The 22,893-nt window shown below is 42.3% G+C and overlaps 1 protein-coding gene across 2 annotated transcripts in view; it reads left to right on the plus strand.

Annotated features, from left to right (window-relative positions):
* The first annotated feature begins 7,955 nt into the window (after positions 1 to 7,955).
* Positions 7,956 to 22,893, plus strand: part of fam149a (family with sequence similarity 149 member A) — a 34,727-nt gene continuing 19,789 nt past the window's right edge. For both annotated transcript variants that reach the window (XM_041904046.1, XM_041904055.1), the window contains exons 1-5: positions 7,956 to 8,302; positions 11,038 to 11,160; positions 12,901 to 13,033; positions 13,140 to 13,285; positions 13,507 to 13,638. In XM_041904046.1, the coding sequence (XP_041759980.1) occupies positions 8,157 to 8,302; positions 11,038 to 11,160; positions 12,901 to 13,033; positions 13,140 to 13,285; positions 13,507 to 13,638 (680 nt within the window). In that variant the 5' untranslated portion in view covers positions 7,956 to 8,156. The remainder of the gene's footprint in view (positions 8,303 to 11,037; positions 11,161 to 12,900; positions 13,034 to 13,139; positions 13,286 to 13,506; positions 13,639 to 22,893) is intronic.

Consider the following 22,893-nt stretch of genomic DNA (forward strand, 5'->3'; position numbering starts at 1 on the left):
TTTATATCCTGCCTGGTTGGCCCTGTCTGGGGGTATTGTCGAACGGGGCCACAGTCTCCCGACCACCCCCTGTCTCAGCCTCCGGTATCTATGCTGCAATATGTGCCGGGGGGTTAGGGTCAGTCTGTTATATCTGGTGTTATTCTCCTGTCTTATCCAGTGTCCTGTGTGAATTTAAGTATGCTCCCTCTAATTCTCTCTGTCTCTCCCTCCCATCCCAGAGGACCTGAGCCTTAGGACCATGCCTCAGGACTACCTGGCCTGATGACTCCTTGCTGTCCCCAGTCCATCTGGTCGTGCTGCTACTCCAGTTTCCACTCTTCTGCCTGCGGCTATGGAACCCTGACTTGTTCACCGGACGTGCTACCTTGTCCCAGACCTGCTGTTTTCAACTCTCTCTCTCTGCCGCACCTGCTATTTCAACCTCTAAATGCCCGGCTATGAAAAGCCAAGTGACATTTACTCCTGATGTACTGACCTGTTGCAACCTCTACAACCACTGTGATTATTATTTGACCCTGCTGGTCATCTATGAACGTTTGAACATCTTGGAGAAAAATCTGGCCTTAATGGCCATGTATTGTTATAATCTCCACCCGGCACAGCCAGAAGGAGACTGGCCACCCCTCAGAGCCTGGTTCCTCTCTAGGTTTCCTCCTAGGTCTCTGCCTTTCTAGAGAGTTTTTCCTTGCCACCGTGCTTCTACATCTGTATTGCTTGCTGTTTGCGGTTTTAGGCTGGGTTTCTGTATAGCACTTTGTGACATCTGCTGATGTAAAAAGGGCTTTATAAAATAAAATTGATTGATTGATTGATTTGCTGACATGGGACCCATGTCGTCCAAAAAGTTATACTTTTGACTCATCTGTCCATAGAACATTCGTCCAAGAGTCTTGATGATCATCTAGGTGCTTCCAGGTGCTTTTTGGCAAACTTGTGTTACCTTTTTGGACTAGATGGGTCCCATTATGTCTGGCGAAAACCAAACACTGCATTCCACAGTAAGAACCTCATAGTGTGATGGTTTGGCCATCTGCACCCATTCAACATAGCCTAGATGTAAGTTTTTATTACTTCTAAACAAAATAACTTTTTTGGGGGTTCTCATACGCTTACAATTATGTTTTGATTCTTGGGTGAACAGTCGCTAAGGTTATATTTGTTTGTGATCTTTGCAAAATAACTATTTTGGATGCAACATTTGTTAGCTAGAATGCTAACGCTCATTGATATAGGCTGTAGAAAAAGCTAGCCAAATAGTCATTTTACTGGTTGAAGTTGAAGTGTTTTTTAAGTATAATGCAGTTGATTTGCAATGATGACACAAACATTATATTATGCAGGACATTCATACGAGCCTTAAAATCCAATTATAATACAAAAGTAGTGTGAAATGCACTCATAAGCAACATGTAAATAGAGGCTTTTTTTGCTGGGATTCTATAAGAACTCCCCGTTGTACTGCCACCAACTTGTGCGCATCGCCCTCGTGCAGCAATGTTTGCAAACACAGAAAGGTCTATAGCTCAACCTGGTGGTCAGAGGGCTGCATATCATTTTAGGTAGGCTACTGTTTGAACCATTAATAGTAAAAGCAGAGGTTGTTTGGTTTTGGGTCTGCCTTATATTCTCCCACATTGGAAGTGTAAAATATAAACGAAAATGATATAATTCTTCCTATAAATAGACCTACCCTAAACATGTTTACATTTTAGTTATTTAGCAGACGCTCTTTTCCAGAGCGACTTACAATAGTGAGTGCATATATTTCCGTACTGGTCCCCCGTGGGAATCAAACCCACTACCATGGCGTTGCAAGCACCATGCTCTACCAACTGAGCTACACGGGAATAATACATAACTAGTCTGCTTTATAGCCTACCAACATGGTCCTATATAACCTTGGTTACAACTAACATATTGAATGCAATGTATGCAATACATTCAGTGAAAGTCTTTGATGTAGTAGGCTAGATAAGGAAAATCAAGCACTGATACAGTAGCCAAGTTCCTTGGTCCAATCAGATTCCCCATAATTGTTTGGCATAGCAACCACCTGCTGGCAGCTGGCAGGCACACGCGCTGCCAGGCTCGGTTCATTTAGGATGCGAGGCTGCTGTCGCATTCCCATTCACAGAGTTTACGTCTCCGACTCCAAGCCGACCTGGGATCAGTTGAAAGTAGGCACCAGCACGAACTTAGGCTTTTTCATGACGGTCCAGGCACAGACAATGCAGATAAAAGGATCTGCAGGCTCCATAGCCCATGGAGTGTTTGTTAGAAATAATGTCTTTAACTCCGAGAAATGGTTGCTGCTTGACAGAGATCAATATCAATGGAAGAGGCCGAGCACAAGCGGACTGCAACCGATGCAACAGAAGGATGACAGTTCAAAGTAAGATTCCCTAAACAGGGGCGCAACTTTCACTGGGGACGGGGGACATTCTGAAATTGCATTTTTGGCCCCCTCAGTTTTATCATTGGAATGTGATACAAAAAAGGGAAACTGTGTGCTTTAGGACCATGCAAACGCCTCAGAGCGGTCAGGTAGGCTGTTTGGTGTTTATCCGACTGGATAAAATAATAATATTTAAAAAAAATGTCCCCCCCAGTTCTAAACCAAAGTTGCGCCCCTGTCCCTAAATGCATAATTCTAAGCATTTTTTTCCAGATTTATCACAACCAAAAGTTGGACATTTTAAAAATATATTTGCTTTGTGGAATTATTTACCATTTTCTGATGCGTACCTTCCACTGTGTAAGTATTTGATGGAACTTGATGGAACTTCTTATCTCGTTCGCCAGACACTTCCCTGTCTAAGTCAAGTTAATGAAAAAAAGGAATACTGTGCAGATCTTCTGATCCCTTTACTAATTTCCTCATCAACTGATCTGCTCCATCTATTCAGTGTTGAGTTGTCTTACACACATTGGAATAGAGGCAGGATACTCATTCTTTAATTTTCTACAGATTTGTTTTATTCCTTTGGACAAATAAATAATAAATAAGGGAGAGATGACCTACAGCTCTCAATATTTAATTTATTTTCTCCCTCAATGGCATCTTGATATGACTAATTAATACAGGGCCAATGTCAGAGAATCAAGGTGTAGTCTTTCCTTTGCCACAACTATATCTAATTGCGCCATCTACCCTGATAGCATGATTACGGCATAGTTACAGCTTAAATACCCCCTGAGTAGCTCTCTGTCTCAGATAATGAGATGAGGGACCGCTATTGTATTCACTTAATTTGATTTGAAAGGAACGTTAATGTGGGGCTATATTTAAGCAATAAGGCCCGAGGGGGTGTGTATACCACGCTAAGGTCTGTTCTTATGCACAACGCAATGCGGAGTGTCTGGATACAGCCCTTAGCCGTGGTATATTGGCCATGTACCACAAAATGACAGAGGTGCCTTATTGCTATTATAAACTGGTTACCAATGTAATTAGCAGTAAAAATAAATGTTTTGTCATACCCGTGGTACACGGTCTGATATACCATGGCTGTCAGCCAATCAGCATTCAGGGCTCGAACCACCCAGTTTATAATTGTTATTAAATAATCTCTCAGTTGTGGCCATTGCATGACTATGGATTTAAAGGAAATCACGGCAGTAGTACACTACCGGTCAAAAGTTTTAGAACACCTATCCATTCAAGGGTTTTACTTTATTTTGACTATTTTCTACATTGTAGAATAAAGTGAATACGTCAAAACTATGAAATAACACACATGGAATCATGTAGTAACCAAAAAAGTGTTAAACAAATCAAAATATATTTTATATTTGAGATTCTTCAAATAGCCACCCTTTGCCTTGATGACAGCTTTGAACACTCTTGGCATTCTCATGCTTTTCCAACAGTCTTGAAGGAGTTCCCATATATGCTGAGCACTTCTTGGCTGCTTTTCCTTCACTCTGCGGTTCGACTCATCCCAAACCATCTCAATTAGGTTGAGGTTGGGGGATTGTGGAGGCCAGGTCATCTGATGCAGCACTCCATCACTCTCCTTTTTGGTAAAATAGCCCTTACACAGCCTGGAGGTGTGTTGGGTCATTGTCCTGTTGAAAAACAAAGGATAGTCCCACTAAGCCCAAACCAGATGGGATGGCGTATTGCTGCAGAATGCCGTGGTAGCCATGCTGGTTAAGTGTGCCTTGAAATGTAAATAAATCACAGACAGTGTCACCAGCAAAGCACCCCCACACCATAACACCTACTCATCCATGCTTTACGGTGGGAAATACACATGTGGAGATCATCCGTTCACCCACACCGCGTCTCACAAAGACATGGCGGTTGGAATCAAAAATCTCTAATTTGGACTCCAGACCAAAGGACAAATTTCCACTGGTCTAAGGTCCATTGCTCGTGTTTCTTGGCCCAAGCAAGTCTCTTCTTCTTATTGGTGTCCTTTAGTCGTGGTTTCTTTGCAGCAATTCAACCATGAAGGCCTGATTCACACAGTCTCCTCTGAACAGTTGATGTTGAGATGTGTCTGTTACTTGAACTCTTGATGGTTTTTGCGACTGCACTTAAAGAAACTTTCAAAGTTCTTGAAATGTTCTGGATTGACTGACCTTCATGTCTTAAAGTAATGATGGACTGTCGTTTCTCTTTGCTTATTTGAGCTGTTCTTGCCATAATATGGACTTGGTCTTTTACCAAATAGGGCTATCTTCTGTATACCCCCCCCCTACCTTGTCACAACACAACTGATTGGCTCAAATGCGTTAAGAAGGAAAGAAATTCCACAAATGAACTTTTAAGAAGGCACACCTGTTAATTGAAATTCATTCCAGGTGACTACCTCATGAAGCTGGTTGAGAGAATGCCAAGAGTGTGCAAAGTTGTTATCAAAGCAAAGGGTGGCTATTTGAAAAATCTCAAATATAAAATATATTTAACACTTTCTTGGTTACTACTATATGATTCCATATGTGTTATTTCATATGTGTTATTTCATAGTTTTGATGTCTTCACTATTATTCTACAATGTAGAAAATAGTAAAAATAAAGAAAAACCCTTGAATGAGTAGGTGTTCTAAAACCTTTGACTGGTAGTGTATGTCTGCTATATTTTGTGTGGTAACATAATGCAGAGGGATTTGGCAAAGTGATGCTCCAGCAGTTTGATAAATGGTGTTTTAGTGACCTCTGGTGGAAAGAACAGAGAATGAGGGTTCTGAACTTCAAAGGGACATTTAAAAAACTTCATTTTCATGATCTCCAGCAACACCCCAATCAAAAAGAGAGGAAGATAAGTGTTTCCAATGACATCATCAACCAATTAGTAGACAATTAGAAGGCAATTAGTAGGCAATGCCTACTCATCATTGGTTAAAATCATGATGCACATTAACAGAAAGTAGCCTATGGGTGAGAGGCGAGGAGCCATTTATGTGTTGTATAGTTTTTGTGATGTCACGTTTTGCCACTGTGAAGGGAAGGATACCTAGTCAGTTGCACAACTGAATGCCTTCAACCGAAACGTGTCTTCCGCTGCCTTAATCGACGTCGTCCGGGGAGCAGTTGTTGTTGCGACGGGTTAACTGCCTTGCTCAATGGCAGAACGGCAGATTTTTCCACCTTGCCAGCTCAGGGATTCAAATCAGCAACCTTTCAGTTACTGGCCCAATGCTCTTAACCGCCAGGCTACCTGGAAAGTAATGCATAAGGTGATTTTTTTTTGTCATTTTAGCAGATGCGTTTATCCAGAGCAACTTACAGTTAGTGAGTGCATACATTATTTTTTATATTTTTCATACTGGCCCCCTGTGGGAATCGAAGCCACAACCCTGGCGTTGCAAAAGCCATGCTCTACCAACTGAGCTACATCCCTGCCGGCAATTCCCTCCCCTACCCTGGACGACGCTGGGCCAATTGTGCGCCGCCCCATGGATCTCCCGGTCGCGGCCGGCTACGACAGAGCCTGGATTCAAACCAGGATCTCTAGTGGCACAGCTAGCACTGCGATGCAGTGCCTTAGACCACTGCGCCACTCGGGAGTGGTCAAGCTTTCAAGCTGATCACTTTTGTCAGGTCGTTGACCATCGTCGATCAACGCTTTTCAAGGTGTGTTGCATTCTGGGGATAAGAATTGTCAGACTGACGCCTATGTAGCTCATGGGGATGAAAAACTTACTCCTCAGCCTGAAGAGCGTTTAGCCTGGCGCAGACCGGTAAGACACTCCAGAAGGGCGTTCACGTGTGCGAGCAAGGCAGAGGTCCTGGGGTCGAGCAAGGCAGAGGTCCTGGGGTCGAGCCTCGGTGTGAGCTGAATCAGGGGGTAGTGGTACTCACTAAGAAAGCAGCGTGACATCCTTTACACCTACATGTCGACTGCATGAACTTGACAAAAATCATGTGATCAAAGGTCATGACGTTTTGACTGCAAGTGTCTGCAGTTGCTTCTCACCAGCTGCACCATGCAGCCATCACCTGCATTGTGGAAGGCTCTATTGTCAAGCATTAGGGTGTTTTCGTTTTAACCATGCAAACGTGACCAAAACATGACTGAAACAAGAACACATTTGCAGGGATTTATGTGTACAGTGGATATATACAAATACATGTAATATTTGAGGCGCTCTCTCACTAATTGATTGTACAATGTACACACATAATATTATGATTTCAGTTTGAGTGTGTGATATGGGGGTTAGATACATGTTTATTTTGACGTCATCACGCTGAGTCTACCTTTAAATTATAAAGTCAGTCTCAATGTAACCCGCCAGATTAAGAAGCTTGAAAACCCCATCAGAAAAGAAAGCTTGAAAACCCCATTCGATTTTTGCCCCCCCAAAACAAAACTGAACATACTTCATGTTGGTTTTTATTTTATTTTAGTTGTTTTGGAGTCGAAGATAATAGTTTCAGTATAGTTGTAGTTTTTCAAACAGGTTTGTTCATTTTATTTCAGTTTACTAAGTTGTTTTTTCATGATTCGTTTTTGTTTTTTGATTTTGTTTACTATAATAACCTTGGTGGTCACTCAATTGACAGAAAACCAGATATGGAGCAGCAGAATTCTCACAGGGAGGGTTGCTCAAGCCCTATGAAATCACTGTCCTATTGTTGCCTCACACAAAGGCCTGGGAGAAAACGACTCCATTTCAATTAGCTGGGCCTTTCTGCACCCATTCTGCTGCTGAAAGTTTGATGAGCCTGTGTCGGCTAGGTTGGCTGGGTGGTGCTCGGCTGGTTTGGCATTTGCTCTGTGAGGGAAATGTGAGCTGCCTGGATGGGCCGTTCGCCCTACTCTTTGACCTCCACCAACCGTTAATGCCGCCTGCATCACTCTCTCGCTAATTAGTTTTCCTTTCCCATCCATACCACACGGGAGGGATTTTGTTCACGTTTACTAGGGGGTGGTAGTGTATGGTGCTTACAGGAAGTATACAGGATGCCCCCCCCTCACATTCAAGTTCAGTTTGAAGCATTTCCCCCCACATGCATCTTTTACTCTGTGCATTTATTATTTTAATGAAAATGATGAGGACAGCAGTCTCATTGTGCTGCTAGTCGCTCTGCCCAAGGGGAGAGAATGACAAAGCTAGCAAGGTGTGGTTTTTCCACATGACCGCTCTACTGAACCACAGGTGGGACCGCTCTACTGAACCACAGTGGGACCGACCGACCTTCCACTCACTGGGGCTCAAATGTTGCTGTGGGAGCCAAGGAGAAAGAGAGAGAAGAAAGGAGAAGAGGGGGTGGAGAAAGAAAGAAATAAGGAAATGGAGAGAGAGACGTTGCTATGGGATGGAGAGGGGAGGGATAGACAGGAGGGGAGGGATAGAGAAAGAGAGGAGTGACGTCAGAGGGGAGTTTCAACCATGGTCAGACCGTAAGAAGGTATCAGAGCCATCCAGTGATCTGAAGAGGGGGTGTCGGAGGGAGGGAGGGAAATATGAGAAGAGCGTCACCCTGTGAGTGGCCAGCACCCTGGGGTTTGCCCTGACCTTTACTGTACCAGCCAGAGAGGAGGCAGGAGAGGAGGAACCCTGGGCTGGAAATGCGTGAGTGTGGGCTGAGGTGTGAGGGGCTCAGTGCTAAGGTGGCCAGCCAGGTCAGACAGCTGAGGAGGAGGCAGTGGACAACCCCTGGCTCTTTGGCTCCAGGCACCTCTAGGGAGGGAGAGTAGATGCCTGCTGCTGCCGTTACCCAGGGTGTACCCCTCAGCCTGGGGGCCCTGCCTGGCTCCAGCCTCCCCCTGCTGCTCCACCCGCTCCACATGGACTACTGTAGGCTAGGGGACCACAGCAGGGGCAGGGGACTCATTGTCATAGGGTAAGTCAAGTCCTGTTTTTCTGTGTGGAAGCTATAGTTAATTGATTATAAAAAAAGACATATTTGAGACATTTATCTCCACACCATTCATCTCTATTGCCTGATGACATCTAGTTTCAATTACATTTGGTTCTGTGTTTGACTTGGGCAGGAGCTCACCGGAGTTGAGAACCGGCACCTCACATTTTCCACAGCTTGAGCTCCTGTTCCTCTCATAGAATATTAGCTCAAAGTATTGTGTAGCTCCTGCCCCTAAATATAAACATTACCAGCACCCAAAACGAGTACCGGCACCTATTTCAGTCCAAGTCGAGCACTGATTTGGTTTCAGTTTCCATCTTGTAATGACTTTTCAGCGGTTTAACAGTTCCATTGCTCTATGACATAGTTAAATGTCATATTTGTAGCAGGCTGTGTATGTTGCCATAGTGTCAGGACACGTTGTTCATTATCCCAGCCAACACTCAGCATGGACTAGAAACGGCATTATCAGACAGTGTACATTTACCCCATACGCCCGTTTGTGCTACTTAGATTACATTGTGTACAAGAGACATTTAAATGGAAACCCAGGGACGTATTATTGAAGAAATTGAAACAATTTGACATTTGAAGTAAGTGGATATGAATAAAAAAATCTATATTAAAATGTTTTTAATTCTAATTCTGTCTATCCATTTTTATTTCACACTAACAACAACAAAATATGAAGTAATGGACTAACTCATTCAGGCATGTAATTGTCGGCATATTTATTCCCCTGCCTTGTTCAGGTTGAATTATTAATGTCATAACTAGCAGGAGGATTAGGGGGGCAGTCAGTCAGTGGAAGAAAGCTGGCTTGGGTGCAGCTGTACGGGCTGGCTGAGGGTTTGTTACCGTCAGCGTGCTAATGTTGCTGGTGTCCTTTTGAACGGGACATCTGTTTGGCACTGTCACTCATCAGGTAAGCATGGAGGTGACATATCAGGTGTGACTCGACTGTTTTGTAGTCTATGTGGTATGTATAATGTATTCAAGATAATCACATAGGTATGGGACTTCCTCATCTGCCCTCCATCCACCTACCTACAGTGGGGGAAAAAAGTATTTAGTCAGCCACCAATTGTGCAAGTTCTCCCACTTAAAAAGATGAGAGAGGCCTGTAATTTTCATCATAGGTACACGTCAACTATGACAGACAAAATGAGAAAAAAAATTCCAGAAAATCACATTGTAGGACTTTTAATTTATTTATTTGCAAATTATGGTGGAAAATAAGTATTTGGTCAATAACAAAAGTTTCTCAATACTTTGTTATATACCCTTTGTTGGCAATGACACAGGTCAAACGTTTTCTGTAAGTCTTCACAAGGTTTTCACACACTGTTGCTGGTATTTTGGCCCATTCCTCCATGCAGATCTCCTCTAGAGCAGTGATGTTTTGGGGCTGTCGCTGGGCAACACGGACTTTCAACTCCCTCCAAAGATTTTCTATGGGGTTGAGATCTGGAGACTGGCTAGGGCACTCCAGGACCTTGAAATGCTTCTTACGAAGCCACTCCTTCGTTGCCCGGGCGGTGTGTTTGGGATCATTGTCATGCTGAAAGACCCAGCCATGTTTCATCTTCAATGCCCTTGCTGATGGAAGGAGATTTTCACTCAAAATCTCACGATACATGGCCCCATTCATTCTTTCCTTTACACGGATCAGTCGTCCTGGTCCCTTTGCAGAAAAACAGCCCCAAAGCATGATGTTTCCACCCCCATGCTTCACAGTAGGTATGGTGTTCTTTGGATGCAACTCAGCATTCTTTGTCCTCCAAATATGACGAGTTGAGTTTTTACCAAAAAGTTCTTTTTTGGTTTCATCTGACCATATGACATTCTCCCAATCCTCTTCTGGATCATCCAAATGCACTCTAGCAAACTTCAGACGGGCCTGGACATGTACTGGCTTAAGCAGGGGGGACACGTCTGGCACTGCAGGATTTGAGTCCCTGGCGGCGTAGTGTGTTACTGATGGTAGGCTTTGTTACTTTGGTCCCAGCTCTCTGCAGGTCATTCACTAGGTCCCCCGTGTGGTTCTGGGATTTTTGCTCACCGTTCTTGTGATCATTTTGACCCCACGGGGTGAGATCTTGCGTGGAGCCCCAGATCGAGGGAGATTATCAGTGGTCTTGTATGTCTTCCATTTCCTAATAATTGCTCCCACAGTTGATTTGTTCAAACCAAGCTGCTTACCTATTGCAGATTCAGTCTTCCCAGCCTGGTGCAGGTCTACAATTTTGTTTCTGGTGTCCTTTGACAGCTCTTTGGTCTTGGCCATAGTGGAGTTTGGAGTGTGACTGTTTGAGGTTGTGGACAGGTGTCTTTTATACTGATAACAAGTTCAAACAGGTGCCATTAATACAGGTAACGAGTGGAGGACAGAGGAGCCTCTTAAAGAAGAAGTTACAGGTCTGTGAGAGCCAGAAATCTTGCTTGTTTGTAGGTGACCAAATACTTGTTTTCCACCATAATTTGCAAATAAATTCATTAAAAATCCTACAATGTGATTTTCTAGAGAAAAAAAATCTCAATTTGTCTGTCATAGTTGACGTGTACCTATGATGAAAATTACAGGCCTCTCTCATCTTTTTAAGTGGGAGAACTTGCACAATTGGTGGCTGACTAAATACTTTTTCCCCCCACTGTACGTCCACACGAAGCAAAAACGTTTAAACATTGCCATCTTTTCTTTGCATTTGTTCCAGGATAAAGCTGGTCAGAGAGAGGAGCGTTTTCTCAATCCCTTCCCTCTTCACCCGAGGCAGTCAAGGAGGAGCCATTGCAAGTCAGCTGAGGCACTGTGCTTCAAATCAATCATGTGAACCATTGTAATTTTCCAATGGTAGAAATGGATAGTAAATGTTTTAACAGTAGTTTTAACAGATAGCTAGCAGTAACATTTTATATAAATCATATCAAATTATATTTGTCACATGCGCCGAATACAACAGGTGTAGACCTTACAGTGAAATAAAAGTAACAAATATTTAAAGAGCAGCAGTAAAAATAATAATAGCGAGGCTATATACAGGGGGTACCGGTACCAAGTCAATGTGCAGGGGCACCGGTTAGTCGAGGTAATTGGGGTAATATGTAGATGTAGGTAGAGTTATTAAAGTGACTATGCATAGATAATAAACAGAGAGTAGCAGCAGCGTAAAAGAGGGGTGGGGGGCAATGCAAATAGTCTGGGTAGCCATTTGATTAGATGTTCAGGAGTCTTATGGCTCGGGGGTAGAAGCTGTTTAGAAGCCTCTTGGACCTAGACTTGGCGCTCCGGTACCGCTTGCCGTGCGGTATGGCTGGAGTCTTTGACTATTTTTAGGGCCTTCCTCTGACACCGCCTGGTATAGAGGTCCTGGATGGCAGGAAGCTTGGCCCCAGTGATGTACTAGGCCGTACGCACTACCCTCGGAGGCCTTGCGGTCGGAGGCCGAGCAGTTACCATACCAGGCAGTGATGCAACCAGTCAGGATGCTCTCGATGGTGCAGCTGTAGAACCTTTTGAGCATCTGAGGACTCATGCCAAATCTTTTCAGTCTCCTTAGGGGGAATAGGTTTTGTCGTGCCCTCTTCACGACTGTCTTGGTGTGCTTGGACCATGTTAGTTTGTTGGTGATGTGGACACCAAGGAACTTGAAGCTCTCAACCTGTTCCACTACAGCCCCGTCGATGAGAATGGGGGCGTGCTCGGTCCTCTTCTTTTTCCTGTAGTCCACAATCATCTCCTTTGTCTTGATCACGTTGAGGGAGAGGTTGTTGTCCTGGCACCACACTGCCAGGTCTCTGACCTCCTCCCTATAGGCTGTCTCATCGTTGTCGGTGATCAGGCCTACCACTGTTGTGTCATCGGCAAACTTAATGATGGTGTTGGAGTCGTGCATGGCCACGCAGTCATGAGTGAACAGAGAGTATAGGAGGGGACTGAGCACGCACCCCTGAGGGGCCCCCGTGTTGAGGATCAGTGTGGCAGATGTGTTGTTACCTACCCTTACCACCTGGGGGCGGCCCGTCAGGAAGTCCAGGAACCAGTTGCAGAGGGAGGTGTTTAGTCCCAGGGTCCTTAGCTGAGCTGTAGTCAATTAATAGCATTCTCACATAGGTGTTCCTTTTGACCAGGTGTGAAAGGGGAGTGTGGAGCGCAATAGAGATGGCATCATCTGTGGATCTGTTGGGGCGATATGCAAATTGGAGTGGGTCTAGGGTTTCTGGGATAATGGTGTTGATGTGAGCCATGACCAGCCTTTCAAAGCACTTTATGGCTACAGACGTGAGTGCTACGGGTCAGTAGTCATTTAGGCAGGTTACCTTAGTGTTCTTGGGCACAGGGACTATGGTGGTCTGCTTGAAACATGCTGGTATTACAGACTATATACTTGTTTCATAATGGAAAACCAGTCTGTGTCTCAAATGGCACCCTATTCCCTCTATAGTGCACTACTTTTGACCACTACTTTTGACCAGAACCCTATGGGCCCTGGTCAAAAGTAGTGCACTATATAGGGAATAGGGTGCCATTTGAGATACAGTCAGTGTGAGTGAGGTCTTCTCTGATGCTATTCCTCCAGTGAGTTGTCTTCGTACCAGTCTTCCTGTGGAGGAGTGACCCCTGAGAGACGCCTCACCTGCTGGTCTGACACTCAGAGCTGTGCTACAGGCCTCTCTACTGAACAGAGCTCCCTCTACTCATGGAGATACGATGTATGAGAGCACACACACACACACAACACACACACACACACACACACACACTGCCCTTTCCAGTAAAGAAGGTTTCGTGAGTGTGTGCCTCCTGTGGTGTGTTCAGGAGTTTGACAGAGTGAACACCCAGCGTGTGCATCAGCTGTTCAGTGATGTGGACGAGCTGCTCTATGAAGGGAGGGTGAACAGCAGCAGCTCCCTGCTACTACAGGAGGAGTGTCAGGAGTGGAACGGACATTCCCCACACCTCAGGTACACCAACAGTATGGCTGTGTCCCAAATGCCACCCTATCCCTATACTGCACTAATTTACCCTATGGGCCCTTGTCAAGTGCAGTGCACTACATAGGGAATAGGGTACCATTTGGGGTGCAGACAAAGTCCTTAATGTAAAAGTGTTTAACTGAATTGGCTCTCCCTCTGTGTGTCTTTTTCCAATACTTTCTTATATTGTTTCTGTCTTTCCTTCACAGGATTCTGGGTTATCAGCTGGAGTCGCCCAATCAGGAGGGGTTTCAGTACATCCACAGGAGAGTGGTGGCCAGCGGAGGGAGAGGGAGTGCAGTGCTGCACCCGTGTGTGGACAAGAGGGAGGACTCTGGAGAGTAAGGCCTGGCTCCTCGTGTATACTACACCACAACAACAACAACAACAACATGACACTAACATCTCACAGTACTTCAGTTGGTCTCCCATGGCAACAGAGCAGACATGATGAGAATTTTGGAGGAGAGGTATTATGGTTGTGTGTTCAGGTTTGTGTTCAGGTGTGTATTTAGGTGTGTTGTGGAGGTGAGCTCTGTGGCAGGGGGCCAGCTAAGGGACAGATGGCATAATGAGGAATCTGCCGTGGTTCTGGGAATAACATTCAGGCAGTCTGTCTCCAGGCAACACAGTTATTTGTTTACTAATCAGTTCCCAAAGAGGATTTACCTTAAACACACCTACTTAAACACACCTACTTAAACACACCTACTAAAACACACCTACTAAAACACACCTACTAAAACACATGTATTACAACCTTGTTTGTTTAGAATTCAGTGAGGGAGCCAGACTCATGGGAGAATGACTGTTTGGCTGCATAAATACACATAGTACGGTATGAATACAATGCAAGTTGTAGCACAGTATGCTTTCAAAGGTGACCCAAAACAATGATCTATAAATGATCTAGTAAGGAGAAATGCCAAAATACCTAATCCAGGTACACGTCAAGATGAACTCTGAAAGATTTAAACAACATTGATGTTTTCTCAGACCATAGCTAACTACAATCCCTTTTATATCAAAACCCGTCCGTCTTTACCATACCGTCTGCCTTATACCTTCTGTGCTTTATATCTGAAAGGGGTAGGGGGGTAAAAAATGTGGGACATTAAAACCCGCATCGAGACCTTGTCATGGTTGTGGTATTTTCTTAAAAAATCCCTCCTACACCTCTGAAAACTTGTCCCGGCTTTTGGCTTTTACGAGCTGTGACTCTGATGTTCTGACGCATGACACTCACTTGGGTGAACCAATCACAAAGCTTCAGACATAGACGCATACTCTGATAGAAAGTCAGAAAGTTGTAAAAACAAAACGACATCTCTCTACTCCTGTACAAAACGACATCTCTCTACTCCTGTACAAAACGACATCTCTCTACTCCTGTACAAAACGACATCTCTCTACTCCTGTACAAAACGACATCTCTCTACTCCTGTACAAAACGACATCTCTCTCCTCCTGTACAAAACGACATCTCTCTACTCCTGTACAAAACGACATCTCTCTACTCCTGTACAGAATACAGTGGCAAGAAAAAGTATGTGAACCCTTTGGAATTACCTGAATATCTGCATAAATTGGTAATAAAATTTGATCTGATCTTTGTCTAAGTAACAACAATAGACAAACACAGTGTGCTTAAACTAATAACACACAAATAATTATAAGTTTTCATGTCTTTATTGAACACACTGTGTAAACATTTACAGTGCAGGGTGGGAAAAGTATGTGAACCCTTCGATTTAATAACTGGTTGACCCTCCTTTGGCAGCAATAACCTCAACCAAACGTTTTCTGTAGTTGCGGATCAGACCTGCACAACAGTCAGGAGGAATTTTGAACCATTCCTATTTACAAAACTGTTTCAGTTCAGCAATATTCTGATGTCTGGTGTGAGCTCATGCCACAGCATCTCAATCGGGTTGAGGTCAGGACTCTGACTGGGCCACTGTAGTGTATTAAGATTATGACTTTGCTAATGTTTTCAAGTGGAACCTGAGGGGATGTTTATTTAGTGTCAGAGGGAATTGTTTTAGTGTGACGCCCCATAGAACAGAGGGAGTGTGTGTTGTAGACAGGGGATTGGACAGTAGAGGGAGCCACCCATATCTTGGGAAAATTATAAGTACTGGGTTTAAACAAAGAAGAGCAGAGCAGACATTGTAATTTGGAGGACACTGCTCTCCGGGTGATCATGACATCCGTAAACTTATGCTGAAATCTTGTGATATGAATAAAACTTATGATCAAAGTTCAGTATAAGCGGACTCCTTTGTTTAACAGCAATAATTAGCAACATTGACTCGACACTACACCACTCCAGAAGGCGTATTTTCTTCTGTTGAAGCTATTCTGTTGTTGATTTACTTCTGTGTTTTGGGTCGTTGTCCTGTTGCATCACCCAACTTCTGTTGAGCTTCAATTGGTGGACAGATAGCTTTACATTCTCCTGCAAAATGTCTTGATAAACTTGAATTCATTTTTCCGTTGATGATAGCAAGCTGTCCAGGCCCTGAGGCAGCAAAGCAGCCCCAAACCATGATGCTCCCTCCACCATACTTTACAGTTGGGATGAGGTTTTATGTTGGTGTGCTGTGCCTTTTTTTCTCCACACATAGTGTTGTGTTCCTTCCAAACAACTCAACTTTAGTTTCTTCTGTCCACAGAATATTTTGGCAGTAGCGATGTGGAACATCCAGGTGCTTTCTTGCGAACTTTAGACGTGCAGCAATGTTTTTTTTGGACATCTGTGGCTTCTTCCGTGGTGTCCTTCCATGAACACCATTCTTGTTTAGTGTTTTACGTATCGTAGACTCGTCAACAGAAATTGTAGCATGTTCCAGAGATTTCTGTAAGTCTTTAGCTGACACTCTAGGATTCTTCTTAACCTCATTGAGCATTCTGTGCTGTGCTCTTGCAGTCATCTTTGCAGGACGGCCACTCCTAGGGAGAGTAGCAACAGTGCTGAACTTTCTCAATTTCAGACTATTTGTCTTACCGTGGACTGATGAACATCAAGGCTTTTAGAAATACTTTTGTAACCCTTTCCAGCTTTATGCAAGTCAGAAATTCTTAATCTTAGGTCTTCTGAGATCTCTTTTGTTCGAGGCATGGTTCACATCAGGCAATGCTTCTTGTGAACAGCAAACTAAAATTTTGTGAGCATTTTTTATAGGGCAGGGCAGCTCTAACCAAGATCTCCAATCTCGTCTCATTGATTAGACTCCAGGTTAGCTGACTCCTGACTCCAATTAGCTTTTGGAGAAGTCATTAGCCTAGGGGTTCACATACTTTTTCCAACCTACACTGTGAATGTTTAAATTATGTATTCAATATAAACAAGAGAAATACAATAATTAGTGTGTTATTAGTTTAAGCAGACTGTGTTTGTCTATTGTTGTGAAGTAGATGAAGATCAGATGACATTTTATTACCAATTTATGCAGAATTCCAGGTAATTCCAAAGGGTTCACATACTTTTTCTTGCCACTGTATGTGCAAGCCAGAGATCGTCAAAAATAAGCATGTCCATCACCAATGACTATATCAGCTGTTTTAGCTTGTTGTAGCATGCCTGCTGCTAGCTATCTTCACTGACAAACACAAGAGTGGATTAGCTAGCTCAGTAAGGATGATGGCCACTGCACTGATAAACAGCATGTAGCTTGTCAGTTTGCGATAGTTTGACAGCTTGCTGATGAAGTAAGTTGTAGACATGTTCTCAGCAGTCAGTCCGTAGTTCAGTATGTTTTTTTTGTTTTTTATTTATTTATTAAATGTTTTATTTATTGCAGAAACACCAGTATACATACCAGAATATACAAATAGACAATGATAACAAACAGTGCATTTGGAAAGTATTCAGACCCCTTGACTTTTTCCCCAAAAAAATTACGTTACAGCCTTATTCTAAAATTTATTAAATGTTGTTTTTTGTATCAATCTACACACAATACCCCATAATGAAAAAGCAATAATAGGTGTCGTATCGCGTCGAATGCTGGTGCTCATTGCTGTCAAACAAAGGAGTCCGCTCATACTGAACCTTTGATCATAAGTTTATTCATATCACAAGCTTTCAGCATGAGTTACAGGTGTCATGAGACCCGGAGAGCAGTGTCCTCGAATTGTAATGGCTGCTCTGACCTCTTCTTCGTCCAGCATATACTTATAAACAATGCAAAAAGATGGGTTGCTCCCTCTGCTGTCCAATCACCTGTCTCCCCTGGGGCGTCACCCCACAAATGGCTACTTTTGAACTAAGATAAACATTCTCTCTTTGTTCCTCTAGAATCGTCATAATCTTCATACACGACATATCCCCCCTTCGAGACTAACTAAAAGTTTCGAAAACAAACAGAATAGTATTATGACCAGTAACAATTTATCTTATTGAGTATCTTTAACATTAAACCAAAAAACATTCTCCTCTAAAGTGTAAATACCTTTCTATGAAATATGAATAAATGTTTATGAAGTGTGAGAGCGAAAAACTGTCTGGCAGCCATTGTTCCAGATATCCATCCATCAATCAAGACAGTAAAATTCTCTCACGGTCCCTCTGCCCCAGGCAACCACCTAGGTACTCCCAATGAATTCATAACTCTTTATAAATGCATTTGAAACTATGATGCAATTAAATACACATGTAAGCCCCTGCAAACAAAATACTATCCAAAAAAATGTCCACACCAAGGCTGGTCAACCCATCGGACCCTATAGTGGACCTCTCCCTGCCTAGACTCCCTGTCCCTAAGCATTCACGAAATAAACAAAAACATCTAAGATCCCCACATGTATCCAATAACATCAAACATCATTCTACAAAAATTAATACCTAAGACTATGACACAAATTATGTATTACACATGCAAATATGTCTATATTTCATTGCAGACACTGGAATGTAGTCCACTACACTTCATCTCCTCCGTATTCTCCTCTTCTAATGCATTGTTGATGATGGAATGGGAACCTTTCCACACCTTTCTGGTTCCATCTCCTCCAATTCTTCTCCTTTCATATTGTCCCTTCATATTGTCCTTGTTTGAGTATTTCAATCTCTACATGTTCCCCCAAATGCTTCTGGAAGAAAATAAAAGACCAAACAGTATCTTTTGCAAAACAACACTTTCAAATTAAACATCAATATCAACTAAGAATATAAAAATTATATATAAATGATGTATGAATCAATATAAATGATAGAATAATGAAATAGGATAATGTGATTCATTCATACACTTCCCCCCTTTGATTCATAAAATCATACTAAAACCACACTAATATTGAAAAAAAAAAAAAATAATTTGAAAAATGATCAAATCATCAAAAAGGATATTTATCCATCCAGTTCCACTTGTCCCTCTTCATCCAGATCAGGAACAGTCAACAACGGCATCTGAGTGTTGTCTCCAGGCATCACAACTCCAACCTATCTCAATATCATAGCTTTCTCAAAGGTCAGTAACATATTACAAACATCACACACAGTGTTATCAAAGCTGCTATTAAAATGTAATCCATCACTGCTCCTACTGGCCTAACTGATCTTGCAACCAAGTCTTCGCTGACCATCCAGCTCCTTCAGATCTACCAAACGCATCCCTTATATTCTTCAATGCATCTATAACACTCGTGATATTATCGGAACTATCTGGGATCAAAGTATAACAATCATCCCCCGTCAGATTCATAGCCAAACATAAGCCACCTTGTTTTGCTAAAATATAGTCATGTCATGTTTCAACAGCGTCAGTCTGTGACTTCTTTGAGTATTTGACAGAAGGTTAAACCCTCTTATTGTTTCATTCGCAAACCCCTGCAAAGTATATGTAATATTATCAATATGATCTGCCAAAAATGTTACACCATACCATGGAAAAAGTCCCCCCTTCTCTCTTAGACTTATCCTCCAATGATAGGCCTCAAGACTATGAAATGTCGCCATGTCTCTTTTCACCCTATTTTCAACCCTAGCTTCAGATTTATCTGTGTCCGGTGCTACCCCTCTTTTAATGGTAAAAGCCTCATATGGAAGCTTCAACGTTGACATGTAACAACATCCTGTCCATCCATAGGGTAAGAATATATATGCTTCATCACCACAAACCCTCCAAATATCTCTAAAATTCCCAATAGTCACATTGTCAGGCAAAAGCTAATCTTTTAACCATCAAAGTCCTGCTCTTCTTACTAACTGGAACATAAAAAGTTACATTATATTTGTCATCTCTAACCTTATGTTCATGCTTATCCAAAGTCATCATATAATCATCACAATCTGATATTCCCATAAACATACCCCTTACATCATATGTTTTATTAGAACAAAAACAACTTTTAGCCCTCACTGGTTTCACCTCCAATGCTTCAGGGTTCGCTGTTACCTGATTTTCCTTCCCATCTAACAAATTCCCATAGGGTAATTAATTTAACCCAATAACACTTAAACCTAGGCTTAAACAAATGTTTTGACAATGACATTATTTTATCTGTTACTGATTGTTGCTGATACAACAGTTATGACAAAGCATAAGATTGACACATACTCGATAGAGGTCGAGCGACCGTCTCTAAAATGTTTGGTGCTGGAATTCTCAACAGACATCGACCCTCAAGATTCCTCACTGATCTTACAGAATGAGCTAGCTGCTGGAACCAAAGATTCCTACCTGCCCATCTATCTTTAATTTTCACAACAGAAGAATCAAACCCATCCATTTAGTTTCTCTCTTCCCTAACGAGCGGTACTGATCAGATACCTCTCCTTGTCTGTCATTAAAATCAAAGACCTCATCCTGTACCTCCATGATAGTATCCTTCACTATTTCAGATGAATCTATATTGTTCTCTACCACTATCTGCTCTCCTATTTTAACCCTATCCTTACTACCATTGACAGCACTCTCCATCCGTACCATAAAAACAGCGTTCCCCTAAAATTGGTGCTGGAGCTATTGGTTCCCTTATAATCAAATGCGATATATTTATGGCTTTAATAACTATCAATGTTGAAAGAGTTAAATTGCTTCTCACTGTTGTTTTAATATACTGAAGTGTTAATGTCATTATTGTTACTTCATCTAGTTTCCCCAAAGCTTTGAACTCTTTGCTTGTACTTCCATCTATCACCACTAGTGTCACTTTTTCAACTCTCAGTCCTACCTCTAATCCCTGACTTTCAAACTTTTGATTATAAAAAATACACCCACAATTACCTTGATCTTCCTGCTGGGAATTGTAAATATAGATACTCAATCACCCTCAATCTTCTCTTATCATTCAGCAACGCATCTGCTCCTAACAGATCTAAACTCCTACCATATCTATCTTCCCACTAAACTCTAAAAATTTCCTTCACCACTGTTCTCTCTCTCTTACTACTAACTAACATTGAAACTTAGCTTACTGTCTTAGAGTTCCTTCAACCCTAGTTCTCCTAACTTTTTTAATCTAATCTTTTCTCCTAACCTTTAAAAACCTTTTCCACTGATTTATTCACAAAATCCTTTACCACCAAATTTTTTGAATATGTGATTGGGAAGTCCCCACCTGCTTCTGACTTCTTTACACACAGACTTGGTGTCACGATCGTCTACCAAAGAGGAGGACCAAGGCGCAGCGTTGAATGTGAACATATTATTTATTAGAATGATCACACGATCAAAACAACAAAACAACGACGTGACAGTCAATGGTCAATACACAACCAAACACGAACAAGATCCCACAAAGAATAGCTGAAAACAGCCTACCTAAGTATGGCTCCCAATCAGAGACAACGAGCAACAGCTGCCTCTGATTGGGAACCACCCTGACCAACATAGATCTATATGATCTAGAACAAAACCCAAAACATAGAAAACACAACATAGAAGCTACCCCGTGAAACTAAACATAGAAAATCCACACCCTGGCTCAACATTTCAGAGTCCCCAGAGCCAGGGCGTGACACTTGGCAAACGACTAAACACCTTTTAGCCTAGTTTGAAATCTCTTGGTGTAGGAATGTAACCCAGAATAACAGTCACCCCTTTTAACTTTATTTTCCAGACAGATTGTCTAATAGGCAGTCTAATAGATTATCATCCTTCCTATGATATTATCTTTTTAAGCAAATATGATTCCCAAAAACCCTACTTTTTAAAATCTTCTACCAGACAGCCGTCTAGTGGGCATCTTGTTGTACAGTTCAATTTACACAATGCATCTCTTCCCAACAATGCAATAGGTATATGTTCTAATATTAGTATGTCTATTTTAATTTCTCTTTGATTTTTATAGCAGAGCTCAAGTGGTTCCTTAAGAGTAATTAGCTGTTTTACTACCTCAAATCCCTATCCTAATTAGTTATTTTTTACATAGTGAGATGTTTAACCTCTTTAGGCTGAACACAGATAAAAGCTTTTCCACTATTCACCTCTCCTAGTCCTTTGTTTTTACCTCAATTGTTAGATATTTTCTCTTCTTCTCTAATCGATGCTATCAGCTGACACCCCCCTTCGGATCTTCTAGGCACTCTAGAATCCTCGCTCCGGCCCCCTGTAGGGGTTCACCTGGAGAACAGGTGATCTTCACTTGCTCCTTTATCTTCCTTAGAAATGTCCTCTGTTGTTTCCTCCTGGCCCATTGCACTCACAGGTAAAGTAACCAACCTGTCCATAATTATAACAGTCTTCTGAAAGTTGCTGGAAGTGTAGCTGAAATCTTCCTCCTCCTTCTAAGCCTTCTCGTCCTCTTCCTCTCCAATTCTGTGTCTGTCCAGAAACTGGCTGTGGATATGAAACACCTGGTACCACCCTTGGTGGCTGGTACAATTGCGGTTGGCCTTGTTCAGTTGAAGCTTTAGCAGTGATTGTTGATTTGGTTCACTCTGATTCTTCATAACCAAAGCTTCTCTTCTCCTTCTCCACCAGTTGTATGATTGAGTTTTCTGAGAGTTTCTTTATCCTGTTCTTCCTGTTGTTGACATATCAGTATTCTTCAAAAGCTTATATTCTAAGTTCTGTCCTCGAAATATCATCTTCCATCATCTTCTTACTATTGGCCTTTCCTTGACCTCAATGTATTCTTCTCCTCCAATTCTTGGGATTATTTTCTCAGCAGTTTTTCTTCTCTTCTGTATCTTCATCCTCATCTTTCCGAACCTCATTCTTCTCTTAGTTTCCAGACATCTCGGTTTTTTCTTACTTCTGGAGTTTTGGATTCATCTTCATTGTCGTTTCTGCTTGTCCTCTATCTATTATTCGTTCATCTTCATCTCTGATGCAATAATCACCCTCCTGGATGATCACTGGAAGCTGAGGATAAACATCCCTAAGCTCTACTTCCTTCTCATACGGTGGGTGTCTTTTTGCTGAATCCGTATGTGAGAAAGGTGTACTAACTTCTGCCATTAGTTTTTCTGTCGCCTTCTCTTCCTTTAGCCTTTTCTCTATCCCTTTGTTTATCTTATCGCTGGAATCTTTTATCAGTTTTTGTTTGAGAATGAAGGGCAACTTTTGTTTCATTTGCCGGATAACCTCGCAATACCCTTAACTAAAGGATTACTATTCTCAACTATATCAACCGGTGTAATGACTTTC

This window comes from Coregonus clupeaformis, chromosome 2 (assembly GCF_020615455.1).
Source record: "Coregonus clupeaformis isolate EN_2021a chromosome 2, ASM2061545v1, whole genome shotgun sequence".
NCBI lineage: Eukaryota > Metazoa > Chordata > Actinopteri > Salmoniformes > Salmonidae > Coregonus > Coregonus clupeaformis.